The sequence below is a fragment of the Pundamilia nyererei genome, unplaced genomic scaffold, assembly GCF_000239375.1.
Source record: "Pundamilia nyererei isolate P.nyererei 1_Seehausen unplaced genomic scaffold, PunNye1.0 scaffold00169, whole genome shotgun sequence".
Taxonomy (NCBI): domain Eukaryota; kingdom Metazoa; phylum Chordata; class Actinopteri; order Cichliformes; family Cichlidae; genus Pundamilia; species Pundamilia nyererei.
This window is the reverse complement of record NW_005187570.1, coordinates 1,046,854-1,072,867: the sequence shown is the minus strand read 5'-3', so window position 1 is coordinate 1,072,867 and position 26,014 is coordinate 1,046,854. Positions and strand designations below refer to the sequence as shown.

At 41.6% G+C, this 26,014-nt stretch overlaps 2 protein-coding genes across 3 annotated transcripts; one reads left to right on the top strand and one right to left on the bottom strand.

Annotated features, from left to right (window-relative positions):
• Positions 1-575: 575 nt before the first annotated feature.
• efhd2 (EF-hand domain family, member D2) lies at positions 576-10,385 on the bottom strand. The gene is made up of 5 exons (XM_005745899.1): positions 10,219-10,385; positions 9,819-10,120; positions 4,868-5,015; positions 4,614-4,748; positions 576-3,330 (listed from the first exon to the last, which is right to left on the bottom strand). Exons 2-5 carry the CDS (start codon positions 10,103-10,105, stop codon positions 3,199-3,201), a joined length of 702 nt encoding a protein of 233 aa, XP_005745956.1. The 5' UTR covers positions 10,106-10,120; positions 10,219-10,385; the 3' UTR covers positions 576-3,198.
• Positions 5,419-24,059, top strand: tbc1d25 (TBC1 domain family, member 25). 2 transcript variants are annotated; one of them, XM_013914061.1, is made up of 7 exons: positions 5,419-5,521; positions 19,852-19,961; positions 20,054-20,208; positions 20,486-20,613; positions 20,701-20,889; positions 21,227-21,502; positions 22,267-24,059. In XM_013914061.1, exons 1-7 carry the CDS (start codon positions 5,453-5,455, stop codon positions 23,965-23,967), a joined length of 2,628 nt encoding a protein of 875 aa, XP_013769515.1. In that variant the 5' UTR covers positions 5,419-5,452; the 3' UTR covers positions 23,968-24,059. The 2 variants fall into 2 exon arrangements, with proteins under 2 accessions (XP_013769515.1, XP_005745958.1); XM_005745901.1 differs by lacking the exon at positions 5,419-5,521 and adding an exon at positions 16,453-16,720.
• The last annotated feature ends 1,955 nt before the right edge of the window (positions 24,060-26,014 follow it).

Here is a 26,014-nt window from a genome sequence, read left to right as displayed (position 1 = left end):
GGCCCTCAAAAAGCCAATTCATTTGCAGAAATGATAATAATAACAATAAAAGCTGCAAGCAGCGATGGGTGGGCCCTCGCACACATGAAAATGGCACAAAATGTTAACAAATTCCTGTTGCACATGGCTCCAAGAAACTTTTTTGTACATCTTGATAGCTTACATGTGGGTGCCAAAATTCAGACTCACAGATCAAGCAGGGGCTTCGGTTTTGAAATTGTCTAGGAGGAGCTGTGGATTTATTTTGAAATACCCAGTGAAAATGACCATATAACATGAGAGCCTTCGTCAAGTTGCAGGTCTGTGACAGGTTACATGAATTTTTTAAGCTTAAAGCACAAAGCTGCTGTAACTCCAAGACACATTTGTCCAATCTCCACCAAACTTCACAGGCATGGTGAGAGTCCAGCCCTGAACAGACTGATATGCAGTTTGTATGCAATACTGAGAGCGCCACCTACTGGGAACAGGAAATACTCAGATGGGTATAATCATAATCTAATTGAGACAAATTTGTCCCAGCAGTCAGCTAATATGACAAATTCTCAAATTTAGATAAATATAAGAACACATTGTTGACTTAAAATGACATTTTATTGGTATTGGGGTGAATGTAGTAAACTAATAAGACAAATTGAGGAGGAAAAAGCAGTGATGCTGGCACATTTGGGAAGAACTGTAACTTCAACTGATTGGTCATTTAACAATGATTTCCTTATCTGTTCATCTTTAATCTGACGTTATCATGGCAGTTTACCTGGTAAGAAGTAAACCATCTTCCTTACGTGGTTAACCCGTAAGGTTTGTCCAAAGTTGCCTGGATAAGCCAAAATCCTGCCCTGTAGTATTTGGCTCTGGTGAGTCATTTCAACACGTTTAGAAACTAAAGCATTAATTTCAGTTTATTAACTGTGTGTCTATCATGTCCTTCCTGATGCTGAAAAACAAACATTTTCCAAATTACAGGGTAAAATTGCTCATACTGGAGATTTCAAAACCTTATTCTTTTAAAATGTGCATGCAAGTATCCAAGCTGGGTTTTTTCAGCAGTTTAGGTTGTTGGGTAATTTTCACTTTGTGCCCCCTAATACCAAATGATGGCTGCTTCCAGCTGGGTAAAGGCACCACATAGAGCACCTGTGGGAAGTGATTTGGTGTTTTTTTTCTCCCAGCTGGATGGCAGGTTGGACGAAACACAGCGTAGCTCCATTAGATTATTTTTCAACAATGTGCCTCATACAGTATAAAACAGCCTCTTTAAAAGTATTAATGCTTGTACTACACTAAAAGAGCTGCAAAAGCACAACAGTAATCCAGCTGTTAAACATGTCATTCCAATTGAAAAAAATATTTAAGAACCAATCTGTTTCAATAGTCCCGTATGAAGTATAAGAAAAGTATATGAACAAATCACTTAACTAGACGCCCCAAAAATACTTTACGAAGAAAGGGCATTGTATCAGAATTACATACATCTTGCAATCACAGTTCACATTATAAGCCATGTAGGACAGTAATTTGGGAATGTGAGCAGAAACCCATACTAACATCATGAATACGCACCTCAGACCATAAATGATTCATGTGAACAAATGTCACACGATAAATTAAGTCTTTTTAATCAAAATATACCAGGGATGTGTATGAATAAATGAATGCTAATTCATTTGAGAAAACAATTTAAAGAGTAATTTGAGTAGGTGAACTTAGGCTGTAGCACCAAGTTTAACTTTACTTCACATATTGGAAGTTTAACAGAAAAAAAAGAAAAGAAAAAATGCAATCAACTAATTTAGCAACGCAAGAATTATAAAAATAAAATAAAAATTAAGAACACAAACACACAGGCCTAGAGACTGCTCGACAACCCAGAAACCAGCGATCGCAGTATTCCCCAACCAGTCTGGGGTGGTCGCTGGCAGTAGTTAGATTTGTCACAAAGCCTTGTATAAGGCTTGATTATTATAGTTTACTGGGCTCCACTTGGTTCCAAGTAACATATCCTTTGCGAATCATATGGCGAGTGTGGACTTCAAGAAGTATAACCAGACAGCTCAGCCATGATGTCTGCAGCTGTCCGTCTCCACAACAGGCTTTAGACTCTGACGGAGACGATGACTGATTACTTATTCCTGTTATACAGTCTGCTGCCTGGAGCGCATGTTAGTGCATTAAATTCTCCACAGACGAGTCTGTGTGGTCACAAAAAAAATCTGGCAAGTGCCCAGATGTCTGCTTGGCCCCCATCTGATGATGACATTTACAGAGCTCTGACCAATCACCTGTGGATAAGGTGATGCACTGAAACCTTCCTTGTGATTGGTCACTAACAGGTCTCTACAGTCTTACATCGTTACCTTGGAAGACACAGAGCTGTCTACTAAAAGCAAACTACTTGCCAAGAAGCAGTGAAACTGTACAAGGGTGACACAACTTAGAACCAGATGTTCAAAGCAGAAGCTGCACCTTTGAAACATGTTTTAGCATTAAGGCACAATTTTTATCAGTTTTTGGTTGCGTCACATTTTTAAGTTTCACTACGACTTGGTGAGTCGCAGTATGAACCAGGAAAGATATTTATATGATACACACTTTATCATGAACCTGGTTTTTGTTCTTATGCCTTTCATTTACACTTCAGGATAAATCATTTTGATAGTCTGATGGCACATGTGGTTAAATCAAAGCAGAATACAGTAAGGTCACATCATTCACAGCGGTTAGCAGCAAAGTTGGTGAATAAAACAAAGAAGGCTGATTGAATGAAAAAAAAAAATAGTGCTACAAAAATATTACCTAATTTCTAAAATAACTTCATTTTAAATCTCTGTAGTACACGAAGCATGACACTAAGGAATGATGACCACTACAGCTGTCCCGAGGCTTCTCAAGACCAAGTTACAACCCTGGTATAGGACCATACGACTCTTTGTGCAGTAAAAAAAATGTAGAGCATTACATTGAGTGTCTCTCTTCTAAGACTGTGCAGTACTGAGTGTGGAAATTATGACAAATGTTAGAACTGTGTTTAGTAACTTGAAATTTTGATGTTTAAGAGGCTTAACAAACTGATTTTAAGAGGGCAATACTGATATTTCATATTGTAGGATTTCTATTATTATTATTATTAAGACTAAGAGTCTTCAATCTACCAATTTGAAAACTGACAGCATTAGTGATTTAAAGGTCTTGAAGGAGTTATTTGAAAGCTGACTGCAGTTCTTTGAATGCGGCTCGTCTTTGTTTCTGCTCCTCAGCTTGCTTTTTCTTGACCTCTTGTTCCTGGCGGATCTCCGACTCAAATCGGTTGGATTCATTGATGGCCTTGACCTGTTCAACAGAAAAACACAAAGCTGCCTTAGTAAAGAAGTGAGAATCACAAAATAAAGAAGAGAATCCTCTGACCTCTAAACAACAGCTTTCAGGGTTTTCATCAATCTACTATTAATTTGTACCTTTAGTTTTTAATCAGTGAGTGAAACGCATGCACATGTGACATAAATGCTGAGTCATGTCAAGATGAGGTGATAGACTCAACCACTGGAAAATATTCTACTTCCTTGCTTGAAATGCTTTTGCAGCACATCTTGGATTACTGTTAACACTTATTACAAAGCACAGTCCAATCAGTAGCAGAGGATCAGTTTTTCATATTGGTGTGTAGAACTCACACAGTCAGACTCACACAGCCACTAATCACAACGTTGCATGTTAAGGCAGAGATCAACAACAAGGTCAAAAAATAAACACATTAAAAGTAAGATAAAAATAAAATGAAACAAGGAGAAATGTCTTAAAATGAACAACCACAGGAAGATTAATCTACACGAGGTCTGTCAGCTTTAAGCGACCTGAGGTACGAGGTAACGGCCTGAGACCAACTTCCTGAATTCAGATGACAAAACATGTCCAGGATGGATAATAAGGCAGAGGCCAGCCACCCTTTGGAGAAAGCTCATATCTGCAATCTCATCCTCTCAGTCACTACCCAAAGCTTGTCACCATAGGTGAGGGGCATAGATTGACTGGTAAATCGAGAGCTTCGCTTTTACTCAGCTCTCTCTTCACCACAAGAACCGATCCTCAATCGGTGAACAAGACTCTGAGATACTTAAACTCCTCCACTTGGTCAGGGATGAGTTCCTGCCCCAGAGTGGGCACTCCACCCTATTCAGCTGAGGACCATGGATATAATAATACTTTAAATATTTTCCAAGGGTCTCTTGTGTTCAATGTGGAAACAAGATTGCCCACAAATAACGCTCTCGCCAAATAATTAGTCTTGATTTCAATTATTTGTATGTTTTTAGGAGGTGCAATGCATCCCTCTTTCTCTGTGCCACTAATGAAATGATGTGTTTTTCAATAGAAAGTTGGGAATCATCTGGTTCAAATTTCTGTGTAGAGTTTGCACAGTTTCTCTGTGAGTTTGCTCCAGGTACTCTGGATTCTTCCCATAGTTTAAAGAAATACATACTAGGTTAATAGGTGATAAACTAAATTGACAAAAGACGTTGATGAAAGTTAAGTGCAATGACGAGGTGACATGCAATGATCAGAAAGACTAGGAAAATTCTATAGAATAAATCCTACTCTATTCCATTTCAACTTACTTTAGCTTCAAAAAAGGTCTTGGCTCCTTTGACCCCCTCTGTAGAGACGTCAATTTCAGAGAGGCGAGCAAGGGCACAGAGGCCGCTGTCCTCTGCCAGCTCTCCTGCTGCTGCCTTCCTGAAAATCAGTAGGAACTGTGGAAGACAAGAACAACAAACAGATACTGATAGAACAGGAACTTCGATTCTGACACTGAATTTTGATTTAATTTAAAAAAAAAAAAGAAAAAAAAAAAAAAACTCTCTTGCTTCACCTCTCTGAAGCTGAGCTTGTTGTCGAGGTCTTCATCCACCTCTTTGATCATATTCTTCAAGCCGATGTGCGTCTGCGGAGCTCCAAGCTTCTCCATCATCAGCTTCAGCTCCATTAGGTCAATGTAGTTGTCCTTACCAGCATCATACCTTGACAGAATTAAACAGAAGAACAACTGTTGCTACATTTGCTGAAAGAGTTCGTGCTGGTTCTGACAGAAAGATGACAGAATACGCAGTGCATCACAGTCAGGGAGGAAATTATTTGAACCCCTGCTGATTTTGTAAGTTTGTCCACTAACCAGTCTACAATTTCAGTGGTAGGTTTATTTGAACAGAAAAAAATCCAGAAAAATGCATTGCAAAAAAGTCATAAATTGATTTGAATTTTCATGAATGAAATAAGTATTTGATCCCCCATCAATCAGCAAGTTTTCTGGCTCCCAGGTGTATTTTATACAGGTAACAAGCTGACATTTGGAGCCTTTTCAGCTCGTTACCTGTATAAAAGACAGCTGTCCATAGAAGCAATCAATCGATCCAGATTCCAAACTCTGCACCATGGCCAAGACCAGAGTTTTCCATGGATGTCAGGGACAAGATTGTTGACCTACACAAGGCTGGAATGGGCTACAAGACCATCGCCAAGCAGTTGGGTGAGAAGGTGACAACAATTGTTGCGATTATTCGCATATAGAAGAATCATAAAATAACTGCCAGTCTCCCTCGGTCTGGAGCTCCACACAAGATCTCACGTCGTGGAGTTTATGATAATAAGAACTGTGAGGAACCAGCTCAGAACTACTCGGAAGGAACTCCATCAAACATGGAGGTAGAAACGTGTTTTGGGGGTGTTTTTCTGCCAAGGGGACAGAACAACTGCATCACATCAAAGGGAGGATGGATGGGGTGAGAACCACCTTCCTTTAGCCAGGGTACTGATAATGGGTCGTGGGCAGTTATTCCAGCATGACAATGATCCAAAACACACGACCAAGGCAACAAAGGATTGGCTCAAGTAGAATGTTAAGGTCAATATTAAGGTCTCGGAGTGGCCTAGTCAGTCTCCAATCCCACAGAAAATCTGTGGAGGGAGCTGAAGGTTAGAGTTGCCAAACATCAGCCATGAAACATCAATGTCTTTGCAGAGGATCTGCAAAGACGAGTGGGACAAAATCCCTCCTGAGATATGTGCAAAAAAAAAAAAAAATCTGACCTCTATGATTACCAGCAAAGAGGGGCAGCCATCTGGCATAGCCGGTTGGGGGTAAAAGAAGACAACCAGAGATTAATAATAAATAATTATTAAATGCAGAGTGGTGGATAAACTAGGGATGTTCCTAGTGATCAATCACTTTGTCAACTAAACAAAGAAAAAAGTTTTAGTCGTCTAAAACTAGGAGGCACTCAGATATTAAGGTGCACTTGAGAACCGTCTAATAGAGCATATGAACAAACTAATAACCAAAGGTATTTAAAACCATTTATCACATTTTTCAGTAATGACTTTGTCGCACCGTGACTTAAATGTCAGGTCCAAGGGGCAGCAGCAGGGAATGAGGCGACATTTGGTGAAATGCAGAGAAGGCTGGACATATTGCTAATCCATCACCCAATGAGCAAGTGGTTTGGTGATGGTGGGAAGGAAAAACTCCTTTTTAACAGGAAGAAACCTCCGGAACAACCAGGCTCAGGGAGGGGCGGGGCCATTTGGCGCAACCAATTAGGGGTGAGGGGAAGAAGACAGGGGCAGCAGGGTGGCACGGTGGTTAGCACTGTTGCCTCACAGCAGGTCCTGAGTTCAATTCCACCATCAGGCCGGGGTCTTTTTGTGTGGAGTTTGCATGTTCTACCTGTGTTTGCATGGGTTCTCCCACAGTCCAAAGACATGCACTTAGTAGGGGATAGGTTAATTGGAAACTCTAAATTGCCCATAGGTGTGAATGCAGGAGTGAGCGGGAATGTTTGTCTCCGTCTACGTGTTAGCCCTGCGACAGACTGGTGAGACTTGCAGGCCATACCTAACCTTCCTGTATACCAGGGGTGTCCAACTCGAGGCCTCGAGGGCCGGTGTCCTGCAGGTTTTAGATCTCACCCTGGGTCAACACCCCTCAATCACATGATTAGTTCGTTACCAGGCCTCTGGAGAACTTTAGGACATGTTGAGGAGATCATTTAGCCATTTCAATCAGCTGTATTGGATCAAGGACATATCTAAAACCTGCAGGACACCGGCCCTTGAGGCCTGGAGTTGCCCACCCCTGCTGTATACTGTGCCAGCCACTTGGTTATGGCATTGCTAGGGACATCGTTACACAGCCTGCACCTGGTTTCTTGCCTGGTGTGCTAGAGCCCAGCCTCTATCAATCTTGTGCTTAGGGCTTGTTCCTATCTTTCATTCCAGCCATTGGTAGGATTTCTCAATATCAGCCACTTCTTCTATCTGCTGATGTTGCATGCCGTGCAGGGGCTTGTCCTCCTATGATGGTTCCTGTCCTTGCTCCTCTTCTTTCTCAGTTTCAGCTGCCTAAGGTATTCACTAAGCACATAATCAGTTATAGCCATCTTTCTGATGTACTCATGGATCTTTGTTCTGTGGTTCTGAACCCCTAATGTGTTTTAATTTGCTGTAAGAAGAGACATGTGATATTCATAGGGGAGCACAGTTAGGGGGCAAGTTAAACATGCACTGGAGCCTGGAATGGGAGGTATGCCCACAGGGAGCAGAAAATGAAGGAGTGTCAGAAATAGTTGTTGACTAATTGACTTTGTTTAAAAAAAAAAAAAAAAAAAAAAAAAAAAAAAAAACCCTGACAGATTAGTTGACTGCCAAACAATCCTTAGTTGCAGCCCTACTCTGCACCTTACTAAATATCCCCTAAATAAGTTAAAATTACATTGTTAATTTGTTTTACAACGATCTCATAAAAGCAACAAGATGAAACATGTTGTTAAAACAAAGGTTTTCTATGGAATTATGTTTCTTCACCCTGAGTTGCAAAAGAATTTAACTTTCTACGTCTCCAAAAAGGAACACCGTTGATGATAACTGTAACAAATGTGCAGTAGGGGGAAGTGGCACACACGGTTTAAACTAAACACATTTACACAGCAGCTTATCAGTTCAAACTGGAATGTTTGAACTGATAAGAACTAATCCATTAGTTCTCACAGCTAGAATTACTCATGAATGGGGAAACGTCTTCTCAGTTTTTTAATCAATTTAGAGAATCCTGCAAACATGTAGTTGTTACTTAGTGTGTTAAGAGGGTAAATACACTGTTAAATGTAATTAAACTGTTAAATGTTACACTAACTGTTAAATTGCAGTTAATGTCAGAGTAGAACGCTTGCATGTACACGCCAGCCTTTATCAACTTGTATAGTGGGTGCAAGTTTTCTTCCTGCAACATACAAATGTGATTTTGTTTCAGGAGAATGTATTTTCCTTATGTTGATGGCATGAAAATGTTTGGACATTCTGCAAAATTACGTGATTTGATTACGTGACCATCTCACAAAAAAGCGGAACAGCACCCCCATCGTGTTTCTACGTCAGTACGTCCGGTCATTTCATGTCATTTTTAACCTTCATTGTAACTGCATCCAGTTAAGGAGAGCACCACTCTTTAAACAAAAATGTTTTTAACTCCCAAGACAAATTTACAAGAACAAACTGTAAAGCCCTGATGTCTCAGGAACAGTAAAGAGTTTATGCCGTAAGCAAAAAGCACTTAAGTGGCCTAGACAGGCCGAGACAAGATAGAAACTTGAAGAATCTGGGTTGGGCATTGCAAAGAAGCAGCCATGACTTGTGAACATGCAAACATTTCTACCCCGATCTGATTTTTACTGTACTACAAAATTCTTAAACTATGTTTTCTTTGTTCTTTTAAAACAAAGTAGCAAAAAACAAAACTTGATAAATGTTATGAGCTTGAAACGATCTTTGAATGTGGTGTTGGAATGACCATGTCAAGATTCTTCCTGCTGAGAATTTTGAATGTGATTTCTGGCATTTGCAGCAGGCAAATGGCATTTAGTTTAATTACATCTAAGAGAAGACGGACAGTTCTACACCACATTTCCAAAACAGGGCAACTCAATCAAAATCATCAAGGATTAACATTTCAGAGGAGGCTGCTGCAAAGTACATTTCATGAAGAAAGAGTAGTTGAGTTTACTGAAATTAAATGTTTGCAACATCTGGAAGAGGGTTCAGGCCAGCACACGTGAGACTGCCATGGGCTCCTGATGTCTTCCATAGGCAGAACTTCCTTTTTATTTTAGGTAAATCTCTTATTTGCAAAGACGCATAAAATGAGGACTGGTCTCCTAATACACCTCATAACGGTCAGACCTGCATGTAACAGGTTATTAACAAGACTCATGCAAAGCTGTGTTTGTGGTTTAGCCATTTATAGTCTTCTGTAAAACAACATTACCATTAACTGTAAATAACAACTAATTATCAGTCAGCACTATGTCAGACAACAACAACTAAAAATGAACTTCTTAACCTGACTTGAGTTGCCTCCATGTTTCTTCTTTACAGTGATGATGTGACATTTTTTAATTGTTCTTTTGCAAATGTGTGAGTGTAGGCATTACTGTTCACCCTGGAAATCACATATGAAGGATAATGCAGACAGCCAAAGAAACAGCGCACATATATCTATATCCATATTTATATCCATAGGGAGGAAGACAGACACAGTTGTTTATTCTGTCATTTGTAGTAGATGGATAAGGCAAGTTATTTCCTGTTTAATTACGATTTGAGCTACACCAGCAAACTGTCAAGTCAACTTCCTTAATCTCAGTGCGTAATCTCAATGCTACTTCCTTGAAAACCAGTGCCCAGTAAAATGACATTAAAATGGGGGCAGCGCTGTCTATAGGCATTTCCAAATTATAGCTCAATTTAACAGGGGGATATTGTGAAACACTCACGTTTTGAACAAAGTTTCCATATCTTTGATCTGCTTTCGAGAGAACTCTTTAAACTCAGTGTAGGGGTTGAAGACCTTCATGCTGGGTAGGGAGTGTTCACCAATCCCCTCGTTCAGCTCTTCTCGCCGCAACAGTTTAGCGCCCAGCTCCGAGTTTGCGTTGGCCGTATTCGCTTTCTCTTCCGAACCAGTGTGCTGTCCGGGAGCATCCACGGCGACAGGATCCTCGGATCCTTCTTCTATCTGCAGCCGACGGCTGAGTTTGGACGAGAGCTCATCTGTGGCCATTTTCAAACCAGGAAACTAATAATCAAGAGACGGACACATGTCTGATAAACGTTTTACAGCCAGAGAATACGGAAACAATACAGAATGTATGTCAAAATCACAAAAACACTCACCTTTCTTTATTTTTCTGTCAAATAATGCAAAGTTAACATAAATATCTCCACTCCAGAATGTACAGGACGCCAGATAACTGTTCAGTACGCTGTCACGTTTATCACCACACCTTTTAAAGTGGCAGTTAGCGTAGTTGTAGGACGGGCGTGTTTTCAGACTGTCGTGCTCAGAAGCCACTAAAGCCTTTTAAGCCTCGAATAGTGTCCTGAATTTTACAAAAACACAGGCAGCCCCTGTGTTCTTTTCTTTAAAAAAAAAAGTAAAAGAAAAGAACATAAAAACACACCTGGCTGTATTTCATTATCTCACCATGTTGCTCCACTCCTGCGTGTCTTCACCTTTCTGCACTCCTAGTTATCCTTCTTATCTATGTTTTATTTATTAGTTTTAATAACATAACATCCGACAATGTACCACACCGGGAAAAGTCCCATAGTCCTTTTAACCAATGGGAAAAAATGACTTATGATTATTTTAAACGTAACTCAAGCAATAAACCAGTGTTGTGTTTACACATATAAACAACTTAGCAGAGAACCAATTTTGGAACTTGTAACTATGATACTGACGACAAACAACACATAGTTGTTCCACTTTCTTTAGCTGAATGGTGTTATCTCTGGTATTTCAGTTTGACAGGCGTTAAACGGTATTTTTGCACCAACGAGTTGATTTACAAAAAGAACTTGGCATATCTCGGCCTGGTGTGCAGTGTGCAGTGTGAGCTGCCCACTGCACACAAACAAATAAACAATAATAAGAATTGTCAGACACACCCAGACACAGTCAATATGTTCAAATTTGCTCATTTATTTACACAAGCTTTTCCACGGCACAAGCCTGTGAAATGACATTCAGTACCCATGTGTATGCTTTGCACACTTTGTTTCTCCTTCGCACAGCATGTCCTGCTTGCGCTGTCACACTCCCACTCTCCTCTTCCACAGACCAGCTTCTGACACTGCTTTTTAGCCTCGTCATAAGCTGCTCTGCCACCTACTCTCTTACCAGATACTAAAAATAAGGGAGGCATGATTAGAAAGATAGTCCAATCTCACTCATAAATGTAGACATTAAAATACTTTGCAAAGCCCTTGCAAGAAGACTAGAAAAACTCACTCCATTCATAAATACATGCTGATCAAACAGGTTTTATCAAGGCAGACACTCAGCCAATAATACACAGAAATTAATTAAGGTAATAGATTATTGCTTTGATTCATTATTCATAAATTGGATCAAAACACTATACAGCTCTCTAAATACATCTGTTAAGACAAATTATGTTACATCCCAGAGCTGTCTAAATCTAAAGAGGTGCACCAGACAGTGGTCCATTTTCATCAAACCACTAGCAGCAGCAAAATGTAGATATTAAAGGAATTTAAACTGAAAATACAGACCATAAGATAAGCCTATATGCTGATGATGTATTGCCTTTCCTTCTGAAGACAATAACATTCATAGATAAGTTATCATCCATATCAGACTACCCCATTAGCTGGAGCAGATCAACAGTTCTACATCTGAGCTGCGAATTTCAGAACACCTCCACCAGTCCACTACAATTAGGTAACATTAGATAATTAGGTATAGATTTTTCGACCAGGCTCTCACACTTGGTACAATTGAATCATATTCTCCCACTAAGAAGAAGAAGATCCCACGCATTGGAATACTTTACTCATATCACTCATGGGAAGAGTCGCACCACTTAAAATGATGGTTCTGTTTCAAATAGACAACTGGTTCTTGCTGATCTCTAATAAACTCTTTACTGCCTGGTTTAAGTCACTAGAAAAAAACCATCACGTATAAGTTTGAAAACTCTATTAAAGCCTAAAAAAACCCAAAACAAACAATGGTGGTCTACAACTACCAAAATTGTATTACTCCTTCTTGACCAATAGATTGCTTTATCTTTCGAAATGGATCAAATCAAGCTCGCCTGTGGCTGCACCTAGAAGAAGCATTGTGTGGGAAAGTGAAAATCTCTAGTCTGCCTTTCATAAGCCTAGAAAGCATTAAGCATCATAACTGCTTTAAAAGCCTTAACATAAACACCTCTCTGACAGCCTGGTGGGAATTTTTAATAAATAGCTCATTCTTGACTTATCCCATGTAAACTAACATCTATTTAACAATCCAGATATCTGCCAGAAACTTGCTGGTCCGCGTCCTTTGAAAGCTCTGAGGAGGGGAGGTTCATGGAGGTTTCCAGAATGTCTGGGGTATAATAGCAGGCCAGAGGGCAGGCAAGCAGACAAGGAGGTGAAGCAGATGTCCAGGTGAGACCAAACTGTGAGAAACAACAACCTCTAAATTCAAGGAGAACAAGGTTACACAGGGAAAAGCAGGTAGAGGAGGTCTACAAGTCCAGAGGTTCTGGCAGAGGTTATGTGAAGACTATCCACATGGTTTAGTTGCTGTATCCCAACCTCACTGAAGCTGAGCATCTTGGCTGACGTAAGTGAATTAGATAGGGAAACAAAAACATCACATATAGTCCTTACTGCCCTATGCATTGCTAAGAAAATTATCCTCATAACTGCAAATGAAAAAAACAGTTTGTGTATTACTCAATGCAGAATTTTACTTCTAGATCACATTAGTTTGGAAAAAATGTCTGTCTCCTCGAAAAAGTTGAGCAGGTGGCGTCACAACGGGACCCACACACAGATTCAATCACAGACATCAAGGATACAGTTCTCACACAAGCTTTAGTGCAAAACGTAAAAGTAAACAATGGCACAAGGAGAGATTGCTTAATGTGCTGGGAGGAGAAGACTAGGGAGAATCTTGTGGCTTACTTGGCAGGAGGAGCGGAAGAAGCTCCTGGGAGAAGTAATTTTGGCCGGGTGAGTGTCCAGAGAGATGGGAGTGTGAAGTGAATCCAACCTGGTTTGTACAGTGATCCAGAGCAGTGGAAGGCAGGAAGGCGGTGAAGCATGATCCAGAAAACCTGAAGCAGCCTGAGAATTTCCAAAATGGTGACCAGCATCCGGGTAGAGATGCAAACTGCACACAATGTGAGAACAAGGTAAGTTAATTATAGACGTGACTTGTGAAGCAAAGGTGGCCTGTTACTAACACGGGTTAGATAACAAACTGGCGAGGAACAGATGTGGACATTGGTCTTAAATACTGCCTGTTGATACTCCTGGATCAATGACAGGTGAGCATAACAGCCACCGTGCAAGGGAAAGCACAGCGTTCGATACTGTCGACCATAATATCCTATTAGAGCCATTAGAGCACGCTGTAGGTATTACAGGTACTGCGCTGCAATGGTTTGTATCATATCTATCTAATAGACTCCAGTTTGTTGGAGAGTCTTCTTCACACACTGACGTTAATTATGGAGTTCCACAGGGTTCAGTGCTAGGACCAATTCTGTTTGCATTATACTGCCTCGGGGAGGCATGTATGATCAGATTATTATGCATGCTTCCCATTAATGGCCTCATATTACCACATCACCCTATTAGAGCACATCACTCTCACACTGCAGGTTTCTTCTGTTAATTTGTGCATTTTACTCTGTGAGAGGAAGTTCTCACTCACTTCCTGTATTTATAGCTTCCTGTTTATTGTTGACTTCACAGAAAGGGACAAGGTGAAGAGAGGGAAGAAAACTGTTGTCATTTACGGTAATAGAAGTGCATTTTAGGGTTTTGTTTGCTTTAGTGTTGTATGTATTATTGTAAAATGTAATGTACACTTTAGAAGTGTGTGTTTTGTTGCTGGTGAAAAGTGAGTAAGAGGATGATTATAATATTTAGTCTCATGTATGTGTCTTACCTGGATGACTGTATTCTGTTTGTATGGACTAGCCCATTGGAGGCAATTTTGTTTGTATAGCTTGAGAGTATTTAAACAGAAGAACTTAGTTGTTCAAGAGACGAGGACCAGGTCAGTGTGCATGTGAGATTCATTTTGGTTGGTTTAAGTTTAGTTATGTTTATTTGTCCAAGGCAGCTTTTGAGTTATTGATTCTTGTAAATATTTTTTGTCACAATGTTTGCAAATAAATCACCTGCTACATTGGACAGCATCTGTTTCCTGATCTTCTTCAGCCACTTTGGCCAAGCCATCTCAGTCATTTTGCAGAATTTAATTTCCTGCTCTTTTAGTTGTTTGGCTGTTTTGCAGGGTTATACAAAAATGTTTTCATGAGCTTTTGACTGAGATTCTGAGGTTTCTAAAGCTACGACTGATGTCTGTATTTAAATAGACTTTGTGTCACATCATACTAAACCTGTTCCCAGGCGCAAGAGGGACTTAAGAAGTTAATAAGTTGTATTTGGGGAACTCCTGACTGAGGTTTCCCTGAGTCAAATCACCAAGAACAATGACTAAGGAGTCCCTGTTTCTCTGCTCCACACAGCATTTGCTGAGCAAACAAGCACTGGGCTTGAGGTTGCATGTACACACAGACCAGAATAAATTAATAAAACTCATGTGGGGAGTTTGCAGTGAATGAAAAAAATATTCCAGATGACTGTCACCAAAGCAGTTGCTAACAGGAAGTCATATGATTGTTGGGTTCTCTGTTGTATTACTGTAGGGTCTACCTTACAATACAAAGCACCTTTTGGCGACTGTTGTTGTGATTTGGTGCTGTATAAATAAAAATGAAACTGAACTGAAAGCAGTGTTTCTGAATAACACTGAGCATCTTCTTCAGTGTTATTCAGTCCCATCTTTGTTGAGTCCTCCAGCAGCTCCTAGAAAACAAGTTAGATGCGTAAAGGTAGCATGTGTCAATTTCATGCTGACAATGTTTCCATCCTTGGCTACAGCTCTGAGAAGAGTCAAATCAGAGCCAACCCAGCTAAGGTCCAAGCAGTTCTGGATTGGCCAGAGCTAACCACTTGAAAACATCTTCAGCGCTGCCTCGGCTTCTCTATGTCTTTTATGTTGCTTCAGTTGTCCAGTCTTAGAATATACATTGGCCACGCATGTCAAAATTCATCTGTCATCCAGCCAAAGTTCAAGTTGCTACAATGTTGTCATATACAGACAACATTGTAGCAACATTTACCCATAATGTGAATCCTTAGACAAACAAAAGTCTCAGAGACGTCTGAGTGGCTGTCTGCCACCTGTCTTCAAAACAAAACTTCTCCCACTCTCCCAGTTGGTCTGCTGCATCATACCTGGAAGTGCCACTGGTCCCATATTGCACTGGATTTTGCTACCTGACTGCCTCCATCTGCAGGTAACACTGTCGTTCTCACAACTGACCGTTTTTCACACGCTGTGTACTTCATTACTCTCCCTAAGTTCCTCTCTGGCCATGAAACCACCCACATCGGTTTACTTAGAAATAACTCAGGAAGTAAAAGTTATCAGCAATATTTTATTATCTTAGACAAATGCATTTATATGATATTCCGGCGCATACTCCATATCAGTTTAGAGTGTTCAACAATCAGGCAGGTGGTAGTGTGTTCTGACTCGGCAGCTGTTCTTTCAAGTCTACAATCATTTTGTTCGAAGACAAGGCAGGGCATGCTGTATGCTGTTCTGGAGACTATAAGAAGGATAAGGTGTTGTGGTGACAATATTCACTTTCTTTGGGTGCCAGCTCATGTAGGGATCAGTGGAAATGAAAAGGTGGATAGGTTGGAAAAAAAGAGCATTGACTAAAAATAGGACTGAGATGGCAATTACAAGCAGTGGATCTGAAGCAAAAGGTATTGTTTGGAGACAGGTTGTTCAGGAGTGGCAGAAGCGGTGGGATTCAGGGAGTAAGGGCAGACAATTGTATCATCTTAAGAAGGAGGTGGCAGAGAGTAGGTTGTATAGGGGTAATAGGAGAGATGAGGTGGTCATTACCAGGCTTAGACTGGGACATTGTGCATTAAATAAAACACTACAGATGATAGGAGAACATGAGACGGGGCTTTGTGGAGTGTGCCAGGAGGAGGTGGAGACAGTAGAGCATGTAATACTGCGGTGCAAGGGTTATGATGTGGAGAGGACAGTTCTGCAGAATAGGTTGACGGAGCGGGGAATTGGGGAATTTAATCTGAAGAGTGTGTTGGAGGGTAGTAGGGCACAGGTGAGGGAACTGGTGGGGTTTCTGAAGGATATAGGTGTTTATGAAAGAGTGTAGGGTTTTTTTGTTTTTGTTTTTGTTTTGATACAAATTGTAAACTCACTGTCTGACCCATACTCCGGAACAGTAGGAGGCGGTAATGTTCCTTTACGTTGGTTGCCAACCGCCGTTAAACACAAAGAAGAAGACTCCATACCAGTTGGTGGCGGTAATGCACCAATTCGTTGTTTGTCAACAGCCAATGAATACAAAGAAGAAGAAAAAGAATCAGCAGAATATCGTCAAGCATAGGAACTCGGCTGGAGCCACTTCCATCATGTCAGGATAGAAAAGCAAACAAACAGCAGACAAAGCTCGGTCGAACCATCCTTTTCCGAAACGGAGTCTTTACGATGGAAGGCGAGGAGGAGAGGGGTGTTGTTCGTGTCAAAGTCAAGGTGGGAGAATGATGGTTTCTTTCACTTCCACATAGGCTGCCAAAGACTGCTAACAGCGAGCAATCATATTATCGCATAGGTTAAATTGGCTGTTTAGACAGACACGCTCCCGCGTTAATGTTAAACATCGAAAATATGCACTCCGTAAACTGGATGTTTAGCAGTGTGCCATAACAGAGGGGGCCTCTTCTATTTATTTGGGGGTTTTCGGTAGAATTGCTTCGTCTCGATGCCGATCAGTCATTGTCCCTGTCAGTTTACACTGAGTAAACCTGTAATGTACACCTGACACGGTTATCGGTCATAACACGTTGACAATATCCAATGCAAACATCGGGCTGTCACAGAGGTGAGCTGACGTCACTTGCCTGCCTAGAAAATGTGTGCGTATTGTGCCTGTAGGTATCCCCGGCGGTGTTGTTTCCCCTGCGTCGGGAGCACGTCCGGTTGACTCCGCCTCCATTACAAACAGCGAGATGTGGAAGTAGCGATGTTTACTTTAGTGCAAAACTGAAAGATGACTGTCGTTACAAACAGAAAATGATACATTTATTGTTCTCACTTTATGAGATTATTTTAACAAACCGACGACATTTTGCCCGATAATCATTTTTATCCTCCTGTACCTTCACTGCATAAAGAGCTAAAACTCCAAAATTTCAGGAGTAGCTGGTCATTAGAAGAAGTGTTTGTGAACTAAAAATCAAGAATGAGGGAAACTCTTTGTCCGTGATTTGGAGAGCCCAGTGGGAAGTCTGCCGGGGATGCCGTTTTGTTGTGTCAATTGTTATCTGCATCAAAGACATAACAGCTTATAATGTTACGAACCTTTTTGCTGTATGTTGCACAATACTTCAAAGTTTAAAGGTCATAATATGAAAAACTTCATGCAGAGGAAAGAAATGTACACTGTATACCCTGCATCATTTAATTATACTGTTAAATAATGGCCTTTTTGTGACACAAAAGAAATTCATAATACTGTTATAGTTGCATAAATAAAAGTAGGGTAGAATGTGTAGAAACTAAAAAGCTAGTTTCTACACATTATTTCTATCACATTATCAGATATCAAAAAGGTTTAATATTCGAATGCACATTTGAACAAAATGTATTCAAATATTGAACCAAATAATAATGTTGATTGATATAAAAACCAGAAAAAAAATCCCTTCATCCTTCAAGCTCGAGTCCTCTACCAGAGTCTTGGGAGCTCAAGGGTCCTGCACGGTATCTTTGCTGTTCCTAGTACTGCGCTCTGCTGGACACCACTACTGTATCCGGTTGGTCAGCCATCACCAGTTTATCCGCCTGTATCTGAAAGTCCCACAGAATCTTAACTCGGTCATGCTCAACCACCCTTGGGGGCGTATCCAATTTTGATCTCGTGACGTCCAGGACATACAGATGTTCCTGTACACTATGCCAGCCACTTGATTATGGCGTTCCATGTATGCCCTGCTTGCTAGCATCTTACACCCTGCTGTTATGTGCTGGATTGTCTCAGGGGCATCTTTACACAGCCTGCACCTGGGGTCTTGTCTGGTGTGACAGACCCCAGCCTCTATGTGCTCAGTTCTTGTTCCTGTGCTGCCATGATTAGTGTCTATGTGCTGTCACTCCAGCTTTGTCCAGCCACTGGTAGGATTTCCAGCCACTTCGTCTATCTGCCGGTGGTACATACAGGGGCCTTTCCTTCATGATGGTTCTTCTTGCTCCACTTCTTTCTTAGGTTTCTGCTGCCTGAGCTGTTCACTAAGCACACAGTCAGTTGTGGCCAACTTCCTGATGTACTCATGGATGTTTGTTGTCTCATCCTGGATGGTGGTTCAGACACTCACTTGCCCTCTGCCTCCTTCCTTCCGCTTAGTGTACAGTCCCAAGATGCTGGATTTGGGTTGAAACCCTCCACACATGGTAAGGAGATTGATGTAATCTCTCCAGCATGTCTTGGGTTTGCCTCGGTGCCTCCGTCTGGTGGGCCGTGCCCAGAACACCTCACCCAGAAGGCGCCGAGGAGGCATCCTAATCAGATACCCAAACCACCTCAACTGGTCGTGCTCCTTTTCCAGCTGAGGACCACAATCTCAGATTTGGAGGTGCTTGTTCTCATTCCCGCTGCTTCACACTTGGCTCCGAACTGCTTTAGTGCAAGCTGGAGGCAACCACCAAGGCCACATCATCTGCAAACACTGTTTTTCCCATGTGAGCGTTGAAGTTTTCCAGTAGAATGACAGAAACACTAGATGGATCACCCTAAAGCATCCCACTCAGTGACCCCAAGAAGGCTGGCTAGTCTGAACTGTCCATTGGTGCATAAGCACAGATGACAGTCAGGACCCATTCCCCGACCCAAAGGTGCAGGGAAGCAATCATCTCATCCACCAGCAAGAACCCCAGCATACTGGCAGCAAGGTGAGAGAATACAAGAATACCCATACCTGCCTACCACCTGTCACTGAGACCGGAACAGAGTCCAGCCCCAAGCTGTGCATTGAAGTGAGGCTACTGTAGCTTTATGTATCTGTTAACCTCAGGCTTCTTATTCACCACAGAGGTTACATTCCATGAGTGTGGTCCCATGACGCTTCTTTGGGCTGTGCCTGCCAGCACAGATGGCATAAGGCCCGACCCCCCAGACGCTCACCTTTGAGCTCCCTCTCCAGGCCTGGTTTCAGGGTGAGACCCCAGTAACCCTTTTGCAGATAGAATAAACAGTCCCTTGATTTCTATTCTTCTCATAGGGGTCGACTTAATCGTGCTTTGTCTGGCCCCTCATCCAGGACAAATTTGCCCTGAGAGACTGTAGCACCCCCTAGGCAACCCCCCACCCCCCAACAACAGGGGATGATGTGGAGCATTATTCCATTAATTTTATGTGTTTTGTATGCTTTACATTCAAATAGACGAATTATTATGTATTTTGTTTTATAATCATTTTACAGTTATGGTCTAGTAACAATGCATTGTTTTTTATTTTATTATAGGGTGGTATAGTATCCCATTGACTTGGTTTGTATCTCTTATTCTCCTACCATGGTTTAACCACACCAAGAATGTTTGTATGTTTACTTGTTTGTCAGTGATGAGATTGTAATATGATTTTTATTTATTTATTTATTTATTCCCAGAAATGTGATGGGGCACTTCCTGTGGAGTTTCGCTCCTTTGCTGTTGATCCCCAGATAACATCGCTGGAGGTTTTGCAGCACATACTTATCAGAGCCTTTGATTTGAATGGGTAAGAAGAGTCAGAATGGCCAAACAGACTTATGAACAGAGAAGTGCCCAAAGAATTTATCTAACATTGTTTAAATATCTTTCTTGAATTAGGAAGAGAAATTTCAGCGTTGGTTACCTGTCTCGCGATCGCAGCGGGGCTGAAATGTATATGTCTCTGGTCTCTGACTGGGATTTGGATGTTGCGTTTGTCAGTGCAGCCAGACCATTTCTGCAGCTCAAGATGGATATAAAACCTTCTGAGGACAGTAAGAACACCAGCAACTTAAATCAAGACTGAAAGCAAAAATGTTATAGATTTCTAATTTATGATGTAAATAATATAAATTTTAAAGATCAAAACTACAGTCTGTGGTAGAACATTTTGTTACCCATCACATCCAAACTTTTAAAAGTCTGTTTGCAGAAGAGAAATGATTACAACAAAGAATACCTCTTTCAGATTGAAACCAGGCATCAAAACGTGACACAGGAAGGACTAAAACACTGTTGCTGTTAAATCTGCTTGTCATTATTTCACTGCAGGCCCTGTTTTGGAAGACTGGGACATCATAAGCCCCAAAGACGTGATTGGCTCTGAGCAGCTTCTCACAGAGAAGACTAGATCCTTGGCATCTGCAGCTCTTCCCTTCACCCAGTCTCTACTGTCCCAGGTTCCTTTACCTTTCCTCACTCTGTTTAACCTAACCACACTCTCTGAGCCACGTTTTTGCTGATGCACCTGTTTCTATTCTGTTTAGGTGGGCCGGACCCTGTCGAAGGTCCAGCAGGCCTTCAGCTGGTCTTATGGGGAGGAGATCAAGCCTTTCAAGCCCCCTCTAAGTGACGCTGAGTTTCACAGTTACCTTAACGGACAGGGACAGTTGACCCGGCCTGAGGAACTCAGACTACGAATCTACCATGGGGGTGTGGAGCCGTCGCTGCGGAAGGTTTAGCACCTGTGTTTGATTAATATTGTATATGAGCACCTTGTACGCTCTAAACAAAATAATCTGGTTATTATTTCTGGTTATTATTTAAACTGAACAAATTCTCGTGCTAATTCTAGCTATCCTGCTATCCTAGCTCTCCCTCTTGGCTGAGAGTTTTAACAGTCAGCCAGCTTGCAACCAGATTTGAACTGATACGTTCAGTCATTTGCGATTTTAGGATGAAAAGATGGAACTTGAAGGACAATTAAGAACATATATGTGCAATTATAGAATTTGTATTTTATGACTTACATTTCTCAAGGATTAACTCCTCTGTTGTCCTCTGTTGGGTTAGGTGGTTTGGCGTTACCTCCTGAATGTCTATCCAGATGGACTTAGCGGACAGGAGAGAATGGACTACATGAAGAGGAAGACGAGAGAGTATGACCAGCTAAAGAGAGAGTGGACAACCCGGGTTAGTCATGAGGACCTTGAATTTATCCGTGGAAATGTTCTCAAAGACGTCCTGAGGACGGATCGAGCTCATCCATACTATGCAGGCTCTGAGGATAGTCCCCATTTGACTGCCCTCACAGATCTACTCACCACATTTGCCATCACTCATCCACAGGTTTGTATTGGCGCATTATCTGGAACGCAAATCTTCTCCTGCAGTCTGAATCTCTTAACCCTCTGTATCCACAGAAACGCCAGAATCTTGGCTAAAAGCTCAACAAACAAATAGAAGAGCATGTAAACACAAATGACATAAACACAAAGCACGGATTCCCTGTTTGCAGAGTCGCAGACAAGTATGTAACATTGAAAGCCGGCATCTCGCAGATTCCAAAACTGCAAGTTTCATCACGCTCCGACCAAAATTCACTGAACCAGCAGCAAAAGGAAACCAGACCACGCTTCGAGTTTGAAAAATAGTAGCATGAATTTTGTCTTACCTTTGCTGTTTTTCATCTAAAACCTATTTTGTCACTGTTAAAGTTCATTAACTAAATAACTCCATCTCCTACAATGCCTCAGAGGAGTTTTTCATCAAAGGAAAATCACAATTTTCTGCCCGTTACAGAGATTACTGTCTGATAGTGACGGCACGTATGAGAAGAAAAGGAACAAACCAAGACAAAATAACAAGGCTGATATTTTTCTTTAAGAAAAGACTGATTTGCATGACTTTAGCTTTTCTAATGGTTTGCTCAAAGCATTCCAGTTTTGATTCCTTTAAAAGTATTTTAATGTCGGCTGTTTTAAGGAAGAAAGACCACAGTCTTAAATGATACATTTGATGATTGTGACATGACATATAACGTGATATAGAAATGTGTTCTTTGTGCAAACTGTCATCTTTTGTAACGTTTTGCCATTGTGTTGTTTTTCCAGATCTCTTACTGTCAAGGCATGAGTGACATTGCCTCCCCAATACTTGCAGTAATGGACAACGAGGCACACGCCTTCATTTGCTTTTGTGGCATCATGAAACGCTTAGAAGGAAACTTTCGGCCAGACGGGCAGCTCATGTCTGTTAAGTTCCAGCATCTGAAGCTCCTCCTGCAGTACTCCGATCCTGAATTCTACTCTTACCTAGTGTCCCGAGGAGCTGACGACCTCTTCTTCTGCTACCGTTGGCTTCTTCTGGAGCTTAAACGAGAGTTTGCGTTTGATGATGCTCTAAGGATGCTGGAAGTTACTTGGAGCTCTCTGCCCCCAGATCCTCCTGAAACTGAAGTGGAGCTTCTGGGGCCACCTCTGGAAGCCGACGAAACAATGTTCAGCAACTTTGAGGACAAGACGGTTGAGGACTACTTTCAAGATAAGGAACAAAAAGAGAAGCAGCGTCGACGGCACATGCTGCGACCTTCAAGAGAAGAAGCAGACATGAACATAAATGCCATCGCTGATGAAATGGACAGGCAAAGCGTGAGCTCGGACAAAGCAAATGTGGGTGACGAGTGTGATATCCCTCAGGTAACCATGGCAAAGACAGATTTGAAAGGTGCTCCCTTCGAGAGGCAGACTAGTTTTGGGGAGTTTAAATATTATACTGCCCGAAATGAAGACAGCTTTGATATGGAGGAGGTTGAACAGCATCCTCCATGTCAACAGGGTGCAGTGGTTTCAGAGTCGATAACGAGCATCCCGAGGCGCCAATCCACAACTGACACTGAGGAGGACACGGGAGAGCAAACACCACTGTTTAAAAATTTTGATAATGATGTTTCTCCACCTCTTTTCCCAAGCAGCCAACCCGTCTGGAAAACTGGCTCCTCTGTCTCTCCCATGTCTTCAGTGTCACCATCGAGTTGGCCTGGTGTTTCTCCAGACTCTCCTCCAAAGTCCACATCACCATACGTGAGCAACGAAAGTGAGGCCTTACCAAGAGCTGGCCTAAACGTGTCAGCTTCTTCTACTCAGTTGCCCAGCAGTACACGCATCAGTTCACCCACAACCCCCACTGCACGGACATCCGTCAGCTCTCTTTCTACTGCTCAAAACAGATCCCTGCTGTCTTCACCCATTTTGTCCTTTGGAAGAGGAACATCTTTGTCTGGTTCCAGGTTGTACTCAAACAGTCTCCTCTCACCTGGCAACAAATCCCCCAGCAGCGCTGCTAATACGCCCAGTTCTCTAAAAGCCGAGACCACTGGCATCAAGCCGTGCTCCTTGCCACCTCCTCAAGAGTTTGGTAAAGGCAACCCGTTCATGCTGTTCCTGTGCTTGTCCATCCTGTTGGAGCACAGAGACCATATCATCAAGAACAGTTTGGATTACAATGAGCTAGCCATGCACTTTGATCGCCTTGTGCGACGCCACAACCTGAGCAGAGTGCTGCAAAGAGCCAAGGCCCTGTTTGCAGAGTACTTGCAAAGTGAGGTGTGGGACTCAGAAGAAGGGGATGAGGTTAGCTCAGACTCTCCAACAACAGCTACTGCTACTCAGCACTCCCCTTCTTCAGCCATCTCTGCTAAGCCCATTTACAGCCCTTTAGCATCTCCACAGTTGTCATCTCCAAACTCAACCTATAATTTGGCAAACACCATTCCTTCTCTGATAGCTCAAAATTCCTTTTCCACCAGTTCCTGATTCTGTTGTACATCACTGGCCTCCTTTTCCGGACTGCTTAGTGGATTCAGCTCTTTCAATTCTGTCTCTAATTAAATACATATATTCCTTAAGGTCAGTGTAATATTTTTCATTTTTCTTGCTTGTTCTCTGGAAGTCGGGATAAAGAACCTAAGAAGCCTTTTTTCCATTGGGGTTGCTGATTCTTGAACCTCAGTAATTTGGGGATCTGATATTTGACCCTGAGCCTGTCTGAATCATACACTTGGTGCATTTAACCCGTGTTGCCACTTTTATCATGTTTGTTTACAATCTGATTTCCTCTCCAGGAAGCCATGGAAGTATGTTAATTAAAACACGGGAGTTCAATTATTTAAAAACATAATGGGATGGTGGTTTCTTGAACTCATGAGTCAAGTCTTTGCTTTCACTCATCCCGAGTGCACGAACCACTGAATAATTGCAGAATTTGTATGTTTTGTTTTGTTTTTTGTTTGTTTGTTTGTTTGTTTGCTTGTTTATTGTTGTTGTTTTTTTAAAATAACCTCAAGTGTGACTTGTTACTCATAAAATAACATGCTCGATAGGGATGTGACCCTGTGACCCCAATAATTTAATCCGATAATCTAAATTCTTTTAGTTTGGATATTTTAAATAAGTGTGTGTGTGAACAAGGAGCCACTCGCTGACTATTTAGTTGGCATGTTGTTTCATTTCTTTGTATCTTCAAAGCAAACATGCAGAAAGGCATTTGCAGTGACATTCACTGTGCTCGGGAGCACATGGTGCACCATCCAGGACTCATTTCTGCCTGAAATTGCTTCCTGTTGAAAGTAGGTTGTCCTCTAAAACACTCACTTGAGGCAACTAGTTGTGAACTGGTGCCATACAAATAATATTGAATTGAAAACATACTTGGCAATATTTGACACATAACACGACCATAGCTGCATACTTATTGGCCAGTAGTTCCTCATAGAGTAGCTATGGTCCAGATGAACTGGTTTACTTATTACAAACATATAGCTGCTGCGTATGGTCCAGTCTCTGCTCTTTAGACGTTTTCCAGTCAATTTCTAGTTCTTTCTAATTCATCTTGGAGTTGTAAGACTAGCTCACCATAACCACAACCTACCCTATACTGGAGCAGACAGTATGAAGGCGTAGGTTCTGATGTTGAAACTGAGATGGGGCCGCTGTCTCTGATCCAACCTCTGCTAAGCCGCTGTTAAAACAAACAGCTGTGACGTCTCTTTAAAACATGTTAGCCCAGGACAAAAACTGGCTGCCATGCTGTGAACATCAGTGTGGTTTCAGTCTACTTTGTACAAATGCCTTTTTATTAAGAGACCTTGTGCTGGGGTCACAAATTAAAACTACATCAGTAGTAAAGTAAGTACTGCACACTGTAAATGTGTTTATTGAGTAATGTTTAATTTTAGCACTTTGCTCATTGCTCTTTTCCAAAGACAGTGTTTTATGAATGTACAGCTCGCATCTTCTTTTGTCCTTTTTGGAGGGAAACTAAGATCTCACAGAGTGAACCCGACTAACAGCAATCAATCAAAAAGCAGCTGAAAGCTGTCAGGACACGCCCAGGACGATTGGCCCTATTTTGTTGTTTTGGTTTTTTTTGAGTTGATTCACAGATTTATTGATCACATTAGATATGTGCCTGTGAAATCAAAGCTTGCATTGTGCTAGCTCTGATATAAACTCCACTTTAACAAAGCTTACATTCATCATTTTCTGTTATTGTTTGTGTCAAAGCAGTTATGCTCATGCTGTGGTTATAAAAGGTGGTGATGATATTCTGGTCTTATTTTTTACCAGCTCAACATAGGTGACGGGAAGCAAAATACATATTTATGTTTTAGGCCATGACACTGTCAATAAGCTGGGCAGCTGGAGAAATGCTTACTCTGGATGGGTTTTGGCCCCGGTCACATGAATCCATCCTTAGACCACATGCTCGACGTTCCAGACCTCAGCTCAGTTGTGTGCCATCTGTTAGGGATATGAAGGCACAACTACAAATTTTGGGAGTAGATCTTAAAACATTCTTCTT

What these genes read in the sequence shown, in the direction of transcription:
- tbc1d25 (XM_013914061.1), top strand. Translation starts at nt 5,453, where the DNA reads ATGTCAGGGACAAGATTGTTGACCTACACAAGGCTGGAATGGGCTACA. An exon ending in AGAGCCTTTGATTTGAATGG is followed by an intron (nt 19,962 to 20,053) that starts GTAAGAAGAGTC and finishes TTCTTGAATTAG; the next exon opens with GAAGAGAAATTTCAGCGTTG. An exon ending in CCCAGTCTCTACTGTCCCAG is followed by an intron (nt 20,614 to 20,700) that starts GTTCCTTTACCT and finishes TATTCTGTTTAG; the next exon opens with GTGGGCCGGACCCTGTCGAA.
- efhd2 (XM_005745899.1), bottom strand. Translation starts at nt 10,105, where the DNA reads ATGGCCACAGATGAGCTCTCGTCCAAACTCAGCCGTCGGCTGCAGATA. An exon ending in ATGGAAACTTTGTTCAAAAC is followed by an intron (nt 5,016 to 9,818) that starts GTGAGTGTTTCA and finishes AATTCTGTCAAG; the next exon opens with GTATGATGCTGGTAAGGACA. An exon ending in AGACCTTTTTTGAAGCTAAA is followed by an intron (nt 3,331 to 4,613) that starts GTAAGTTGAAAT and finishes TCTGTTGAACAG; the next exon opens with GTCAAGGCCATCAATGAATC.